The sequence below is a fragment of the Nannobrachium achirus genome (assembly GCF_963921795.1).
Source record: "Nannobrachium achirus genome assembly, chromosome: 6".
Taxonomy (NCBI): domain Eukaryota; kingdom Metazoa; phylum Chordata; class Actinopteri; order Myctophiformes; family Myctophidae; genus Nannobrachium; species Nannobrachium achirus.
In genome coordinates, this window is record NC_137815.1 from 2,221,095 (window position 1) to 2,240,317 (window position 19,223).

The following is a 19,223-nucleotide window of genomic DNA, read 5'->3' on the forward strand; positions in this document are numbered from 1 at the left end:
TGAGCAGCCATATTCGGCGCTCGGGGAGCAATTTTGGGTTAAGGTCTTGCTCAGGGACACATTGACACATTGCTGCCTGACCGGGAATCGAACCGGGGACAACCAGGGGAACTGGTTCCCCAGGCAGGCTCCCTAACCACTCAGCTATGGTCACTCATCCATGGCTGCATACCTAGATAGAAAAGACAAGAACACAGAGAAAATACAATTTTTAATCTTCTATACTATAGTAAATTCAGTAAAATGACCATGAGATAACACCATGTACAATAAACAATGTATGTACGCACGCGCGCGCACGCACACACACACACACACACACACACACACACACACACACACACACACACACACACACACACACACACACACACACACACACACACACACACACACACACACACACACACACACACACACACACACACAGAGAGAATATGAGTGAAAGCCAATCATAGCTAAATGTGACAATCTAATCTAAGTGAGATAATGTACCTCTGGTCTTCTCTAGTCGCCTCTGAGTCTTCGGTGTCACTCTCCATGGATTCATCCCCTGAGCTGCTGCTGGCTGCATCCTGCACAGGAGCTTTGAATGCTGCAACCATGTTGCTTCCGTTGTCAGTTATGACTGTCAGAATTTTGTGTTGTCATTCCTCTAAACATGTGTCAACACTCTTTTTTATAGACTCTGCAGTGTGTGGGTGGCTGATTTGTTCAAGTTTCAACAAAACGTGCTGTGCTTTCTTCTCCTGAGTACAAAAATAGCAAGCACTAATTGCTAAAAAGGACGCTGTGAGTCCTTTTTTAGACCAAATATCAAGCCCAATTGTTATTTTCTGTGCTGTGTCGAGTCTGTCTTTGATTTTTTGTTTTCCATCAATGTACATCTTCTCAATCAAATTGTTAATTTTTGTCCTTTTGGGTATGGTCAGCTTTTTATCAAAGGTCTCCAACATGAGAATGAAATCCTCATCCTCAACTGTTGAGGAAGGTAGACCAGTCCGTCCTATCCAAGTAGCCAATGCCTTCTCTCTTACAAGTTGTTCTTTTGAATCCAATTTGTACTTGGATCCTGCGGTGAAGGCTGCTTCGATGGTTGACTGCTGTGCTTCGGACTTTGAACCACCAGCCTTTGGTATTATGGTCTCTGGGATCTGGATAAGGGGGGAAAAACAAAAAACGGTAAATTACTGACTGAGATGAGAGTAGACTTCCTGTAAATGCCTACAGCTTAAGACAGATGACTGTACTAACAGTATCATCATAATGTATATTATTTAAGACATTATAGTGCCAAGCTGCCAACAGTATTATCATAAAAAGATCAGTTTGATTTGATTCAATTTTCACATTTTGATTTAAGTTATGGGATAATAATACTATAATTATATGCACAACATCTGTGCATATAGTATCAACCCCCACCACCCTGATCATCACTAAGAGTTGAGGCATTATATTTTTATTTTGTATACCACGGTTCTATTGTGAAAATAGCAGATCTACATGCGCACAATGCATCGCGTTTTGAGGCATTGTGAGCATGTAGATCGGCTATTTTCACAATTTCAGCCTCTAATATATGACCATTTTAAATTGTCAATTTGGACATGTGCATAAACCCTCAATAAACTGTATGTTGGTTTGTTTACAGAGTGAGAAAACAAAGCTGCACATTAAGTTAATCATCTGGGAACCCCCTAAAATAATTTGGGGATGTCAGGTTGAGAACCACTTAACTAAGGATTCACGCGTAAATGTCACCTTCATGCGGAAGACACAGTTCGTGACTGGAGCTTAGGGCTTTAGCTGTGTGACGTCACTGACTTACCCTTGTGACTTTAGCCTAAAAGCTAGCAGACTCGACATGCAATAACAACACACATGACATAATAAGCACATCGCTCCATGTTTCCCAGTCACTCAAACGTGGACCAAAGCGTTCCACTTGCTGCCAGCCCAGGAATCCCCCAAGGTTTCATTCATAAGATGCTAAACATATTTAAGTTGGCTTGCTTAACCGAGCCAAAGTACCGAGCCAACTTTAGCCCACAGGAGCTAGCTGGCTAGGAGCTACCGAGCTAGCACTAGTGGCAGCCCCATTCATTTGCGCAGTTGGCTACGAGCAGTGTTAAACTTTAAGCTTACTTTAGCATATACACATACTTTGGTTACAGGAGGACTTGTTAAAAACAACTTACCTTCTTGTAAATATCAGGATGCCTGTTGTTTAGGTGGCGTTTTAGATTCGTGGTGTTCTTGCCACCAATTTTGTGGCCGCAGGGGGTGTCCCCGTCTCCCGCCGCGTCCACTACGAGGCACACGGTTTTCCTTTCCTCTGGAACATACTCGAAATGTTTCCAGATGTCCACTCTCCTTCTCCGACCACCAACACCACCAACACCGCCAACTGACGCCATGGTCTGACTCTGACGGGACCAGACGGGTAGCGTAGACGAGACGGGTTCTAATACTGAGTGAGTCTGTTCTGTGTTTACCTCGCCCACCAGGCTTTAGTTCCGTCTTCTGTGTGAGTGTGTGTGTGCGTGCGCGCGGGCGGCGGTGTGTGCGACACTGCATGCGCCGTGCAGGAGATGGGCGTAACTAACAAGGACAGACAGGAGGAGGATAATATTTTCTGACTGACAAATTGCACCGTGCACTAGGGCATTCACGAATAGTGATTTTTTGAATTCGAATTATTCGACCTCAAAGTATTCGAATAGTCGGAATTCGACGGGAATTATATATATATATTTTCATCCAATAAAAACGAGCCATTCTCGGCCTCTCAATCATTGATGCGCTGTTTCAAGTCTTGAACACAACATGCGAGTGAGGGTTAACCACTGGAGGCGGGACAGACCTGAAGGTTAGTGAAATACGATTGGCTATTGACCGTGGCATTTACAAATGAGCCACGACCTGATTGGACTAAGCGACCAGCAAGTATGGGTGCGCTCAGTGCTTCCCCTGGAAGCGTGATATTGAAACGTAACTGCATTGCGGCAACAGTACATTTGACAGCTGTATAGTTTGCCTGCATCACAGCGCAACAGTTTCTAATCAGTTTCTCTTTCATGCTCTAAAATAAAAAGACTTTAACCCAGCGGTTCACATTACCAAACAGTTTAGCCCGTGACCCAAAATAGAAATTAGACAATCGCCCAGGACCCAAACTAGTGAAAACAGCAGATCTACAAGCTCACAACGCCGCGGCTCGCACCGTGAGCTGGTGGAAATAATAAACAAATCTATAATCAGCAACAGGCAGTTAGGGTCGATCCATACCGTTATAATTTCGGTTCGGGAGGACGCCCCGACCCGAAATTATTTAGGTTCGGGGGACGTTCATTCATACTTTCTTAACGGCTAGTGCCCAAGTCGCTTGTAAATATTGGAGGTCCGTGGCATGACGACGTTTGTGGCCGATGAATGAGCATTGCAGAGCGGATACATAATTCTGACTACACTGAATGACTGGAGGTCCAGTGAGTAGCAGCTCCAGGCTCCAGCAGGCAGCAGCACCAGCGGGTCGGGGTCTCTTCTCTCTCACTCACACTCAAAAACGCTCGGCTCGAGCTCTGTCAAAAACATTTAATCTACAAGCTCACATTATAGACGTGCCGCCTCCCTTGCTGCACGCATGTCATCACGCAGTCACAACTCGTCGTGGAAAAGGAAAACATATCAACACGGAACACTAGCAATTAGCAAAGTTGTGTTTAAGCTCCTCTTTTCTCTTTAAAACGGTCGGCGACGCGTTAGCAGCGATTAACCTCGCCTACCAGGCTTTCTCCCGCAGCGATACACGCAGCAAAGGTGTGTGTGTGTGTGTGTGTGTGTGTGTGTGTGTGTGTGTGTGTGTGTGTGTGTGTGTGTGTGTGTGTGTGTGTGTGTGTGTGTGTGTGTGTGTGTGTGTGTGTGTGTGTGTGTGTGTGTGTGTGTGTGTGTGTGTGTGTGTGTGTGTGTGTGTGTGTGTGTGTGTGTGTGTCGCGCGCCTCCCAGTCCACCAGCTGAATATGTATCCGCTCTCTGATGCCCAATACACGGCCGCCACACAAGCATTTGGAAGTCGGCGTGTCTCCCACTCATCAGTATAAAGACTGCACCAATTCATCCACCAGGGGCATTGACAAATAATCTTTTATGACTTCCTATCTAGCCAAGCTGTATGAACCATGAATAAACAATAATAATGATAATAATTAAAAAAAATATATTTTAAAAAAATAAGCGATTTTCGAATTCAGTTTACCAAGTCGAATAGTGACGTTAGTATTCGAATATTCGGTGAATGCCCTACCGTGCACTTGGCAGATAATGGTGATGCATTTTTAAATTCTGACTTCGTCCACACACTAACATTTTCGTCTAGTCTCGTCTAGTCAACGAAAACACACATTCGTCTCGTCATATTTTCGTCATCAGCCTAGAGATTTTAGCTCGTTAACGTTACGTCATCGTCGTGAAAAAAAGGGGCGTCAACGAAGTAATTTTCGTTATCGTCTCGTCAACAAAAACAACACTGCATTAACAAAGTGTAAAAAAGGCCAATATGTGTTTTTTCTTTTCCTTATTAATGTTGGAGAGTGCAATCATTCAATGCTCCAAGCAACAAAGGTGAACACCAAAAGAACAATATTGCAGGCCTGCCAGGCCTTTTTGACCATTTTTGGAGGGGCAATACCCACACGTTTGGCTGTGTTGCTCATTCCTCGAATGCCAGATCCTTACAAGCTGTACCTCGTTGTAAAGGTGACTAATCAACGATAAGAAATGATATAAAACACAATACAAATTGGTATTATTAAAGGGGATATATAATGGACTGAAAAAAATAGCAGATCTTGTGAGCTTGTATACTTGTAGACTATTCTAGTCCTAAATGCCTGTGTGTGTGTGTGTGTGTGTGTGTGTGTGTGTGTGTGTGTGTGTGTGTGTGTGTGTGTGTGTGTGTGTGTGTGTGTGTGTGTGTGTGTGTGTGTGTGTGTGTGTGTGTGTGTGTGTGTGTGTGTGTGTGTGTGTGTGTGTGTGTGTGTGTGTGTGTGTGTGTGTGTGTGTGTGTGTGTGTGTGTGTGTGCGTGCGTCAGCTCTCCGGTCAAGAAGCCAGCGGCGGCCAAGGCCCTGCAGATGGACAGTGACGGTGGGCAGCAGAGGGAGGAGCCATGCCCAGAGGCCCTGCCTCCCAGCTCCAACTCCTCCGAGCGCCCTGTCCCCTCCTCCATCTTGCCCCTGATTGGCCAGCTGGCCGAGACCGCCGAAGAGAAGTACCGCCTCCTTGAGCAGAGGGACAAGATACTGCGACAAGGTAGGGGTGGGCGATATGGTGATGAATATCGCTGAGACGATACAATGTCTACACAATATGTCTTTTCAGAGATGTCGTATATATATTTATCGTGAGACAATGAGGGAGCCTTATAAACAAATCCAGTTGAATTGTTACATGGAAGAATTCATACTAAAACATATTTTGACAGGCCGTGATGGCATTGTAATGCCTGATTTTTAACAGACCAACAAGCTGTTGTGTAACCAAGCGTAAAATGACTTTAATCTTTGTTTTAGTCATCATAGTTTTGTTTTTATTTTTGTCATATATACAGTATATGTATGTATGTATGTATGTATGTATGTGTATATATATATATATATATATATATATATATATATATATTTATTTATTTTTTCAATCAAACTTGCTAAGACGGTCCACAGCCCTCCTCTAAGACAAAAATGTGTGTGTGTGTGTGTGTGTGTGTGTGTGTGTGTGTGTGTGTGTGTGTGTGTGTGTGTGTGTGTGTGTGTGTGTGTGTGTGTGTGTGTGTGTGTGTGTGTGTGTGTGTGTGTGTGTGTGTGTGTGTGTGTTTGTGTCTCTGTGTGCAGGTCGCCCTAAGAGGACGGACCTGGACATGTCCAAGGTGTTTGTGGGGACGTGTCCTGACATGTGTCCAGAGAAAGAACGCTACATGAGGGAAACACGCAACCAGCTCAGTGCCTTCGAGGTCCTCCCCGACACCGAGATGGTAATGTCCCTAACCCAGGGGTCTTCAATGTTTTCAGGCCAAGGACCCCTTAGTTGAGAGAGAGATGAAGCAGGGACCCCCACAACCTGTTTCTATAGTTTCATATTTTGACAGCACAATCATCAGTGTATTTTGGATTCATGTCAATTTGTGTTTTCAGATATTTAACCACTTGAACCGTCAATACTTAATAAACTTGACCTTTCACTTTGTACTTAGTCTGCTCTTTTCCCCCTCTACAGCAAACCTCTTTTTGGGACAAGGCCAACTAAAAGGAGATCCTAGAAAAGACTAAGCTTATTTCCATAGGAAACCATTGAAGTATCTCATATAACATTGAATGACAGATGGATAGAACACAGTACTATGCAGTAGATATAGTAAAAAAAAAAAAAGTAAATAAAAATAAAATAAACAAAACAGTGTACAAAATATATACAGTAGGTAAATACAAAGCGGGGTCAGGGGAGGCTGGGCTAGGTTTGTTATTGCCAGTTGCGAATGGCTGCCGCCTGTAAGTGTTTTTTCAGGGCGATTTTAAACACTCCTTTAAGGCCTTCGGTAGGGCCTTCCACATTTTGGTTGTATAGCAGAAGAACGAGTTTGACCCTTTGTTTGACTTGACTTTGGGTTGAACGTGACAGCGTAGACTTGTTTGACAGCACTATTATCAGTGTAGGTTGTTCATGGTTTAATGTGTATTTTAAGATTATTATATTTTTTTAGACATTGAACTTGAACCGTCTGCTCTTCTTTTCCCTCTACACACCAAACCTCTTTGCCAAGACTAGCAGATCTACAAGCTTGTAGATCGGCTATTCTTGGCTAATGTTCCACACAGAATAGGGACACTAGGGTTGAAGTGGTTAGTGTAGAAAAAAAAAATAAAGTTCTTATCACACAAAGATTTGGAGGGCCCCCTTTAGTAACTCTGAGGATCCCCTAGGGGTCCCGGACCCCCTGTTGAAGACCCTTGCCCTATGTATTTATTGATGTTTGTAGGTGGACCACCAGGCAGCCATTAAGGAGTACATTATAATTAGGGATGGAGCTTGTTCATTTTTTATTGATAGTGAGCACATTATTGATCCTGCTTATTGACCCCGGCTTTTATCGAGCCCACTATTGAGTGTTTTTGAGCGGTGGTCACACCGTCTCCATAGCGTGGCCGTGTGTGTAGGTATGTTTGTATGTGGGTGGGTGGGTCTGTATGTAGCCTGAAGCCTGTGGTGTAGTACCTTTTATGACCACACATGTTAAGGGAGGGGCGCTGTTTTCAGGCCAGGCCAGGCACACACACGCACACACACACACACACACACACACACACACACACACACACACACACACACACACACACACACAGGGGGGGAGGGGTTGGTGGGTAAACCACCGCTCAGTTCACACAGGTGTGATTTTTTAATATTTTGTGGAAATATATGAGACGACAAATTCTGAACATAACTGGTATCTTTTTTATTGTCCAGTTGTTGCGACTGTGAGTTTGTGGCTGACCACCATCTATGAAGATGACAATTGATAAAAGTAACAAATGTCATTACATATCATTAAAACAATCATTCATTAGTGTGCATTAGTGTTAAATGGCTTTATATTATGGATTGTATTGTAATAATTTCTTGATGGCCTCTTGTCTTGATTGTTTAAACATGACATCATGGGCCTCTAAGCTTGATAACAAGCTTGATAAGCCCAAATCTTATTGATACTGGGTAATCAATAAATCTGTTATTGGGTTATCGAGCTGCCCTTGTTTAGGGCTCCGTCCCTAATTATAATACATATGGATGTTTCCAGGTGGACCACCAAGCAGCCATTAAGGAGTACAGCCGCTCCTCTGCGGACCAGGAGGAGCCTCTCCCCCATGAGCTCCGCCCCCTCCCTGTCCTGTCCAGGACCATGGACTACCTGGTGACACAGATCCTGGACCAGCCCAGAGAGAGCACCAGAGACTGGTACGACTTTGTGTGGAACCGCACCCGCGGGATACGCAAGGTAAGCAGTAGTAGTAGTAATAGTAGTAATAGTTTGTAGAGGCTTATTGCTGGTTGGCCCCGGACACACATTTAAAGCATGTGCTTTATGCTTTACCTGGGGGCATAGCAGTAGGCCTGGGACGTTCACTTACCTCCCGATTCGATTCGATTTCGATTCATAGGGTGGCGATTCGATTTATATCACGATTATAGATTTTTTTGCGATTCGTGATTCGAATCGCGATTATTGCGATTCTTTCCCACAATTTACATTGCTTTTTTATATAATTTGAATAAAAAATGTTTAGGTGGTGGTCATACGTAGGACCACAGCACTTTATGCTCACACAACCTTTTTTCAGACCTGCCAACCCGTACGCATTTTGCGTACTAAGTACGCATTTTAAGTGTCAATACGCAGGTACGCTATTTCCCCTCATTGCTACGCAAATTGAGGAACCGGAGCCGGTTCCATCATATTTTCATGACCGGTTCCTATAACGGTTCCATGAGCGTTCATTTGGCTGTGTGCATTTCAAGCTACTGTGGTGACGTCTCGCTACATGTGTGTGAGCGAGGTGGATACGCCCACTCAAAGCAGAGTCTACGACAGCAGTGGCAGGCCAGGCTAGGGTGACCATATTCTGAATCCCCAAAAAGAGGACACTCTACCCGGCATACCACACGCACGCACGCACGCACGTTCGCACGCACGTTCGCACGCACGCACACATATATATTAGCCCAAAATAATCATATTTAAACAAGAGACCCCTCCACCCTTACGAGCACAAACACTACAGTTGAGGCATTACATTTTGTATAATTCTATTCTATTGAGAAAATAGCAGATCTACATGCTTGGTAGATCGGCTATTTTCACAATTTCTGCCTCTAATATTTGTTTAATTTGCCATTTTAGAGGTACTCATACTGTTGAGTGAGAAAACAATGTTGCACATCAAGTTAATCATCTGGGGACCCCTCAAAATAATTTGGAGACCCCCCCTGGGTCCCGACCCACAGGTTGAGAACCACTGCCCTATACCACTAATATTATTAGTTATGTATTTATTTTTGAGGGGGTTCCAAATTGACCCTTTACAGATCCACTGATTTAAAGTGCTCTTGACTCCTGTATGAACGTTCAGCTTTGTATTACAAAGAAACTAAATAAAATATACGGTGGTTTCTTCAAACCACCGTATCTTCAGCTTTACAAGGTTGTAGCCTACAACAAAAACATATTCTGTCAATTTAGTTAGCAGAAGAGCTCTCACCTCGCACAGACTGTCTTGTACTTTGCAGTGTCTAAATACCTTTAGTTGTGATGGAATGGACACAGAAGTGCCAGCTTTTAATGCAGACTGCAGAGTGAACGCTCTGCTTCTCATTTGGTCACCAAGACGAAAACACTGGCACTTGTCGTGCATTTCATCAGTGTAAACCAGCATTAATTGCGTTTGCAGTGCTATCGTTCGGCTGAATCGGCTCTGCGCAGCGCAAGCTGCCGAGCTCTGCTCTGAGTCTGGTCTGAACAGCGACGCATCTGAACGAGGGAGGGAGGGAGGGATCGCAGCGGAGACAGCAGAGTAGTATGAATAATACACGTTCCGGGGTTAAGGGGTGGAAATCCGTCTTTCACGCTGTGTTTACAAACGAACCACTGAACGTGCATTGTAAATGCCCATGATTTAACGCTGATATGCGCGAAACCCCGGACATTTGAAGGAATCTATAAAACCCCCCCGGACAGGCCGGACAGCCCCCTAAAAGAGGACATGTCCGGGCAAAAGAGGACGTATGGTCACCCTAGGCCAGGCTGATCCAGGATCAGAATGCTAGTATCCTTCGAGACAGACGGAGCTAACTTTAGCGCAGCAGCAAAACTACTCACGATTGTGGCTGCACTTTACAAGAGAGGAAAAAACGAATGCAAAGTGATCGAAATGCAGTGCAATCTTTCCCTGCAAATGTGCAGTCTCCTAAACTCTGTACCAGTGACTGCAGCTGCCGCTTGCCGTTTCACTTTCTTCACTAGCCTAGCAGCTAGCTGCTAACCACGTAGCGCAATGTCCAATTCACTCGGCTTGTACTTCATTCATGGTGTTGCTGACGGACGCGACGTTTGCGCTTTCACGCTGGTAGCAGCTGGGATGATGATGACAACTGACAAGACTAGCCGATCTACAAGCTCACAGCACGTTGCGTGCGACGCGTAGTGAGCTTGTATATACTAGATCGGCTATTCATTGTTAAATAACCATGTATTCTCCACTATTTGAAAGTCCACCCTTAAAAAACATTAAAGGTGAACAAGTTATTTATCACCTGTGAATATATGAAGACATTAATGGTTTGTTAACAATGAGTAGCCTGTATCCTCTATGAATGAATATACAGACTAGACGGTATGTGATCTATACACAATAGGCCTATATATCAATTAATGAATGCAATAGAAACCTACATGAGTTGAATACTTTCAACTTCATGCAAATCATGCTCAGAAAGGTGGTTTTATTTAGGCTGCTCAATCAACAATGTTTAACAAAGACACAGGTAAATATTTAAAGGTAAATAGCCTACCTGACAATCTAAAGCTATTTTGCTATTTGAATAACATGATTATGTTGATGTATGTTCATTAAGTCACTGGTGAGACTGTTTTGCTAGTCTATTGTTAACTAACTCTGAGCAAGTGCAGTTAGTATATTTTATTAAAGATTTGTCAACAATATTGCCAAAGCAACATTACTGTATTGCCTGGTAATACTAGCCTACTTTTTCTCCAGACCAAATGGCATTTTTATTTAAAAGGTTGTTCTAACATCTTGCCTCCAACTATTAGTGTAAGTCAAGACAAGACATGCTATGTGCTACATTTCTGGTGTGAAATTTTGTTAACATAACTGTAAAGGTCCCACCCAAAAAGGTGCATGGAACCCCCCAAAATATACGCTGTTTTGTGCGGGAAAACAACACAAATTGCACCGCGGGCGCTGCGCGGGCGCTGCGGGCGCTGCGGGCGCTGTGCCCGCAGTACTCAAAAAAATTTGCCAGGGTTGGCAGGTCTGTTTTTTGTGCAGGCCTGATTGTGTGTGTGTGTGTGTGTGTGTGTGTGTGTGTGTGTGTCTGTGTCGCACTGTAAACTACTTCTGAGCAACGTGTATCAAGAGGTCAGGTCACCAATTGACCTCTCAGAGAAGTTCAATAGAAGCTTAACAAGTGTCAATTAAGAGCCGTATTCCATCGGCTGTATTTCTCCTAAAATATATATAAAAATAAAACTATTCACGATTCACTTACCTCTCAATTTGATTAATTGAATTGTGGCATCAACATCGCGATTAATTGGTGAATCGATTTTTTGGCACACCCCTACATAGCAGCGTCCCAATTTATTCTTTACACATGTTTTGAAGAGGCAAGCTTGCTCTGTGGCTTAAGGACAACCTTAAGAAGAGCTTAGAACAAGCTTGCCTCTTCAAAATCAGAATGAATGGACCCTATTCACAGCCTGCCCACTCAGCAAATTTCTCAGCAACTTCCTGGTGCTGACGTCAGCTTTGAAGGGTAAACTAACGCAGAAATTGCTGGACTTCAAGCCAACAAATCATTATTTTGAACGGTAAAGTAAATGATAATGCTTTGTGCCTTTTACTATCTTGTGTTCTTGATCATGCTATCCGTATTTTATACTTTACTATCCGGAAATTGCATTAAATTTGCGATTTCTGTGTTAACTCTATGGGCTTTTAGCAGGGTTTTACCCTTCAAAGCGTGACTTCAGCACCAGGAAGTTGCAGAGTGGGCGGGGCGTGAATAGGGCTAATTGGACACTGCTTTACCGCCTGCCTCCCCCTAGGTAAAGCATAAAGCACTTGCTTCAAAACGACCGTCAGGTCGACAGAGCTTCTAAATAAGTTGCTGCTTTCACACTCACCAACATGGCTCTGTGCCACTCACTCACATACTGTAGCTCTGTGCCGCCTTGGCTTTCAGACGTGACAGGAGATGAGCGTGACATGAGGCGTGACTGACTCAATCACTCACAGACAGACAGACATGAGCTGGACGTTTTCATACTAACTGCAACCGGACCGCCAAAATCAGCCAGAACTATCCCTGTTATGTAGTGTGCTAGACAGGGACATGCACACATAGACATCAAAGGGGGCTTGAGCCCCATTCCCTTTTATCTGTCTATAAAAAGTGCTCTCTCCACACCATGAATGCAGTTTTCACTGTGTTGAAAGAAATGCAAATGCCCTCTTTCCATGCCATACCTGAAGGCAGCATTCAAGAGAATTGCCTTGAATGCAGCATCTTATGTTGAAAGAATTGTCCTCTGTGTAGAAATCCATGCCATTACACCACATGTCCAGTATTCACTTGATTATACTTAGTTTAATGTGGTTTCAAGTACCGAAAATAGCCGACCTCCAAGCTCACAACCCGTCGCAGCGCAACGCGTTGTGAGCTTGGAGGTCGGCTATTTTCAGAAATGTCTATAACTGAAGCTCAAGGGAATTTAATTCAAAAGAAACTAAATGGAATTGAATTAGAAAAGTCTGTGACTGGACCTAAATGGAATCTAATTCAAAAGTCTGTGACTGAAATTAAATAGAATGTTATTCAAAAGTCTATCAATGAAATTAAATGGAATTTAATTCAAAACCCTGTGACTGAAACTAAATAGAATCTAATTCAAAAGTCGGCGACTGAAACTAAACAGAACTTAATTCTAAAGACAAACAATGACATACTGTATGTATATTCTCCAGGACATCACCCAGCAGCACCTGTGCTGCCCGCTCACCGTGTCTCTGATCTGTATGTGTGTTCTCCAGGACATCACCCAGCAGCATCTGTGCTGCCCGCTCACCGTGTCTCTGATCGAGAAGTGCACACGTTTCCACGTGCACTGTGCTCACCACCTGTGCGAGGAGCGCCTGATGACGTTCGACACCAAGATCAACAACGAGAACATGACCAAATGTCTGCAGAGCCTGAAGGAGATGTACCAGGTGAGAACATGTTTGTGTACGTGATACCTATCACCATACAGAGGTCACGATAAGACATGTATCACATAGGGATGGGACGATAAGCGTTATCGTTTGATAAAAAACACTCGCGATAATCATATTGTGGAGATTTAATCTATTGTAAAATCGTCCTCCTTCATGCATTAGGAATTCACCTTTTATTTGCCAAGCTCCATATCCGGTACCGGTACCATTTAAACCCTCTATTGGTAAAACGTACTTATAATATGCGTACTTGATAGAGTCTTTATTTCACTCTCTACCAAATCTCTTTGCCAAAAATATCCGATCTACAAGCTTGTAGATCTTCTATTTTTTGGCCAATGTTCCGCTCCAGGATAATGGATGTTGGGGATATTTTGATTATCGCGATAACATCGTAAATCACAATTTCTTAAAGTTGTACTATGTAACTTTTTTTATAAAACAAATCTTAAAATTCTCCTAACTATTAAATCACAAAAGTTTTAGAAGATCCGCGCCGTGAATTTCAGCCTGTAAAGCCTTCTCTGTATGTAAACTGAGATCCTTGCCGTGGACCGGATCTCGCGCCAAAATTGCGTCATCACACTACCGGCCAATCACAGCGAGGGTTATACAACTGCCGGCCAATCACAGCGCATCTTGAAGTGGGGTCGCTATGGCAGCCATATTTGTTGTCGCCCGTTTGTACCATCCCTTCTCTAGGTAATTTCGCCTACCAGGCAGGGTGAAGGAGTCCGTATCTCTGGAATTACTGAACGCACAGGAACAAGGGACCCCTTAAAAGATAGATCTCAGCGAGGTGGAGGCAGACGCGGGGGTCTGAAGGTACGAAAAACGTCCGAAAGACGCGGACGCGACCGCGGTTTGCTATAGGGCTAATGACCACTAGTTGGGCATCTTACACAGTATGGCTTTAAGTTTGCTCATAATAATCGTGATATGAAATGTTCATATTGTCCCATCCCTAGTTACGATACCATGCAAATCATAGTACATACATATATATATATTTTTGCACAGCCCTAGTACTGGGTGAGAATGTGACCAAATGCCTGCAGAATCTGGCAATGATAATAATAATGAGCTTTATTGTCCACAAAGGGAAATTTGTCTTCACAAGTCTGTTAAAATAAAAAAAAACAACACGTATATATTGTCACTGTCGGGCAGAAACCTCATATCTCCAAGTTTCAAATTTGTACATTTTTTTGCAAAGTAAAACCCTGCTTCATCAGACAAGGCCGTCGCACAAAAGTAGTGAAAACAGCAGATCTACAAGCACAAAACGCTGTGCGAGGCGTTTTGTGCTTATAGATCGGCTGTTTTCACTAGTTTAAATAATTTTTTAAATGATAAATACAAAACGAACGGTTTTGGACATTCAAGGTTTCCACCTGACAACGACGATATATAACCATATAACACAAAACAAACGCATCACCTAGACAGATCATCTGGTCCCCACAATGTACAGAAAACCATCCTAGCGACGGGGGCGAGGTAGTTTGTTTAGTGCAGCGATGGCTGAGCGAACACGTTTCCTGCTAAACCCAACCTTGTGCCACTTCAGGTTTCTGTGTCTTCGCCCCGATGGCATGAGGTGGAAGTAGCGAAACAGAGGATGATCAGTAGAATATATTCTTGGGAGTGCTAAACGTGTAATGGCCCTATTGTTCATATCAGACAGTGTGCGTGTGGGAAGTCGGATGATCTTTATAATGATACTGTAAAGCGGGGGTCTTCAACGTTTTCAGGCCAAGGACCCCTTAACAGACCCCAACTATATATTGTGTAAAATTGTGTTCCAAATTTCCATCGACTTGTTTGACAGCACTGTCATCAGTATATGTTATTCATTCAGACATGCAACCACATTGATACTTAGTCAATTTGACCTTTCACTCTGGTCTTGGTCTGATCTTTTTTTTTTTTTTTTTTTTTAACCTCGACAGTCTACACCAAACCTATTTGCCCAAAAATAGCAGATCTAAAAGCTCTCAACGCCTCGCATTGCAAGGCGTTGAGAGCTTGTAGATCTGCTATTTTTGGCTAAATTCTCCTCAGAATAGGGATGCGAGGGTTCAAATTGTTCATCACCCAAAGATTTTGGCGGCCCCCCTGTAGTAACTGTGAGGACCCCCTAGGGGTCCCGGAACCCCCGTTGAAGACCCCTGCTGTAAAGTGTGTTTCTGTTATGCATGGATAGTATAGTGAAGAAACATGCTGAGCAATACAACAAGAAGATACGTGATGGAAGCCATTAGGGATGGGACTACAAGCGATATTATCATCTATCGCGATGAAAAAAATACATTGTGATATCGTCCTCCGTCATGCACTGGGATCAATTCACCTTTTATTTGCCGAGCTGCATTTCTGGTACCATTTAAACCCTCTATAATTGGTAAAAGGTACTTATAATATATCTATCAATCAATCAATCAATCAATCTTTATTGATATAGCACATTTACAAACAGTCAAGCTGAACCAAAGTGCTGTACAGGTTAAAAACAAAAACATTTCAAACATTTCATGGAACAAACAATTAAAAGCAACAAAATGGGGAACAATAGACAATTTACAAAAAAATAAAAAAAACAGCTGAAAGAAAAAAACGTTTAAATGAAATTAAAAGCCTGTGAAAAAAGATGGGTCCCAAGTCCCAAGTATATGTACTTGATACAGTCTTTTTTTCACTCTATCAAATGTCTTTGCCAAGAAATAGCCGATCTACAAGCTCACAATGTGTTGTAACTTGTAGATCTGCAATTCTTTGGGAAACATTTTGTCCCAGGATAATGGATCAGGATGTTGGGGATATTTTGATTATCACGATAATATCGGTTGCCTCGCAGCTAGAAGGTCCTGGGTTCGATTCCCGCTGGGGCGCTGTGGGCACTGGGGGCGTGTTCCCTCCTCCACGTTAATCAGTGCCCATACCCTAGGTGGGGTTGGGGATAGGGCCATTCTGTGTGGAGATTTGCATGTTCTCCCCGTGTCTCCTAGGGTAGGCACCCTCACAATAAAACATGCAGTAATCCTGGTCTCTATAATGCCTCCCCCTGGCCAACTAGGGCGCCTGATGGAGGGGAAAGGAACTGGTTGGCGCTACATCCAAACCAGGGAAATCCCCACTGTCAGGTGAAAAGAAGCAACTTGGACTACTCATGCATAGAAGGAAGCATGAGGTCAGTCCGTTGTCTCCCCAGGCACGGCAGAGGGAGAGCAGAGCACAGGATTACTTAGGCAATTGGCACTGGGTGAAAAAATGGGTTACAAAATTGTGGGATAAAAATTATAACAAGAAAAATAATAATAATAATTGTGACATTTTCATACTCAAATTTTGTATTCAAGTAAAAGCATCACGCTCTTATCTTGTCTTACCAGGACCTGGCCACACGCAACGTGTACTGCCCCCAAGAGGCCGAGTTCCGCCAGTACAACATTCTGGTCAAACTTGATGATGGAGATATCCTGAGGTCAGTGACAATGACAAGTATTTCATGAATGAAATGAAAAGGTTTAACCCATTTAGGCTTAGGATTATTGAATGCTTTAAAGGGGAAGACCACCCATTTTCAACATTTAACTATATCATTAATATACCTTAGAGGAGTTGTGTGGAAATAAAAAAAAAAGTTCCCCCCTTCTGTGTTGCCTAGAACTGGAGGATTGATTTTGGGGTTTGTATTGTAAAGTACAACTTGATGACACATTGTATATACAATCTCGCAGCGCTGCGAGCTTGTAGATCTGCTATTTTTGAAAAAGTCGTGAAAATGTGTGCAAATCTTTTAAAGCGAACCTTTGTAACTCAAATGTTGTTTCTGGGTGGTCCCCGGAACTAAATATTTTGAGATGGGGGTCTGTGGCCAAATACATATAATTTTGGGGGTCCTTCACATGAAAAGGTTTGAGAACCACTGACACGGTAGTCTCTCAAGAACAGACTAACTGAGCTCCAGTTAAGTGTTACTCCAGTTCCAGTTAAGAGTTACAGGCTAGACTTCTAGACCAGCGTAAACAAAGCTGTTGAAGCAAGCTATTTCCTGAAGAAACCGGAAGATGCACTGTCATTGGCCGGTAGTGTATCATGTGTGTATGATCGGCGATGTGATTGGCCAACGTATACACAACGTATACAGATGATGCAGATGACGCAATTTTGCCGCAAAATTCTCCCCCCCTCACGGCTCATAGAAAACATATAAAGAGAAGGCTTTAGAAGCTGAAAATAACGGAGTGGGTGTTCTAAAACTTTAGCGATTTAACAGTTAGGACAATTTTAAGATTTGTTTTATAAAAAAAGTTACATCGTATAACTTTAAAGCATAAAATAATAATACACAATAATGTGTACCCGTTCTGAATGGGTTAAGAAGTAGTGAAAACGTGTCAGTGGAAAAGGTGCTTATGTGTGTATATGTTACAGTTGGTTTGGGTAACTCAGTTAGATTGGGGTAGGAGCGCTTGTTTTTGTTCACCTGGATGTGGAAGAAGCTCATGTCTCAGTGGTAGAGCATTTGACTGCATTAGTCCCACGCTGGTGAATGCTAACCTGGTGGTGCTAACCTGGCTATGCCTAACCCTGAACCTAACCCTAACCCCAAACCTAATCCTAACCTCAGTAAAACTATGCCTAAACACTAACCCTAATCCTAACCTCAGTCAAATTATTCCTACAGTAGTTCCCCGAAGGAGGCACCGCCTGCTCCACCTTGTGCCCAAAAACGAGCGCTCCTGTTCTCAATCTAACTGAATCTCAAACTAACTGTGACATATATACCTCTGTTACAGGGAGGTGCAGCAGTACCATCCAGATGTGCGTAACTCTCCGGACGTCCAGTTTGCGGTCCAGTGCTTCTCTGCTCTGAACAGCAACAACTTTGTGCGCTTCTTCAAGCTGGTGAAGAGCGCCTCCTACCTCTCTGCGTGTTTACTACATCGATACTTCAACCAGGTACTGCACACCTCTGATAAACACCTGTATACTAGTAAGACGCCTCAGGGCGACATGCGACCTCGCCCTAAAGCATTGGTTCTCAACCTTTTCAGGCCACGACCCCCAAAATAATCATATTTTAACTGGGGACCCCCTCCACCCTGACGAGCACTAAGAGTTGAGGCATTACATTTTGTATAACAGCAGAAATTGTGACAATAGCAGATCTACATGCTCACAACGCCTCGCGTTGCGAGTCGTTGTGAGCATGTAGATCGGCTATTTTCACAATTTCTGTGTGTTATACAAAATGTAATGTATAACACTTGTATAATGTATAATTTGACAATTTGGCCAATGTTTAATTTGGCATTTTAGAGGTATTAAAAAGTCCTTAAATTGTCACTTTAGAAATGTGCATTTACCCTGTATACACTTACACATTTTGTCCTTTCAGTGTAGTGAGAAAACAATGTTGCACATTAAGTTAACCCCCCTGGGAGTCCCGACCCACAGATTGAGAACCACTACTCTAATAAACACCTGTACACAATGACACTAAGCAGGCAGCAGGTGTGTATCGGACAGTGATACGATACAGGGGTTGACACTAACGCCTGCCCGACTGCCCGGGGCAGGTAAATATTATGGTCGGACAGGTGAAGTTTGCTACCAGGTTGCCCGACCAGGCAAGTGCCCATTTTGAGTAACATAAATATAAGATATGTTTCGTTAGCCTACTTGAACGCTGAAGGAGGCTATATTAGACTAGTGTTCCGCCTCTCTCTCTCTCTCTCTCTCTCTCTCTCTCTCTCTCTCTCTCTCTCTCTCTCTCTCTCTCTCTCTCTCTCTCTCTCTCAGTCCCTCCTTCCCTACACACACTGAACAAACGTTGTGCAGTTGGATAGCAGCTCCCATGACAACCACTATTCTACAAGCTCACATTATGCTAAAAAAGATGTGCATCGGACACAATGAGCACTCAGCTGCAACTAATTAGAAATTGCGCGATGCAACCCATAAAAGCGACATGCCTCATTGTGCGAACGTGCGAACATGAAGTGACTGCTATGGAGAAAACTAGTCTTTAGCTATGAGTTCTCTCAATCCCCAAAACAGGCGCAGGAGTAGCGCTAGGTAGAGTAGCGCGTGTGTGTCTTTGTTTTCAAAGAGTCAGAACAAACGTCCTCAGCGTCCTGGTCAACACTGCTTTT

At 43.3% G+C, this 19,223-nt stretch overlaps 1 protein-coding gene across 1 annotated transcript in view; it reads left to right on the forward strand.

The window, feature by feature from the left end:
• The window catches only part of LOC308286372 (germinal-center associated nuclear protein-like), a gene marked incomplete at its 3' end in the record, with an annotated part of 100,249 nt that overhangs the window by 23,639 nt on the left and 57,387 nt on the right, over positions 1–19,223 (forward strand). The window contains exons 14-19 of the mRNA XM_080727368.1: positions 5,094–5,311; positions 5,890–6,029; positions 7,848–8,045; positions 12,880–13,056; positions 16,455–16,546; positions 17,865–18,027. Coding sequence (XP_080583494.1) covers positions 5,094–5,311; positions 5,890–6,029; positions 7,848–8,045; positions 12,880–13,056; positions 16,455–16,546; positions 17,865–18,027 — 988 coding nt within the window. The remainder of the gene's footprint in view (positions 1–5,093; positions 5,312–5,889; positions 6,030–7,847; positions 8,046–12,879; positions 13,057–16,454; positions 16,547–17,864; positions 18,028–19,223) is intronic.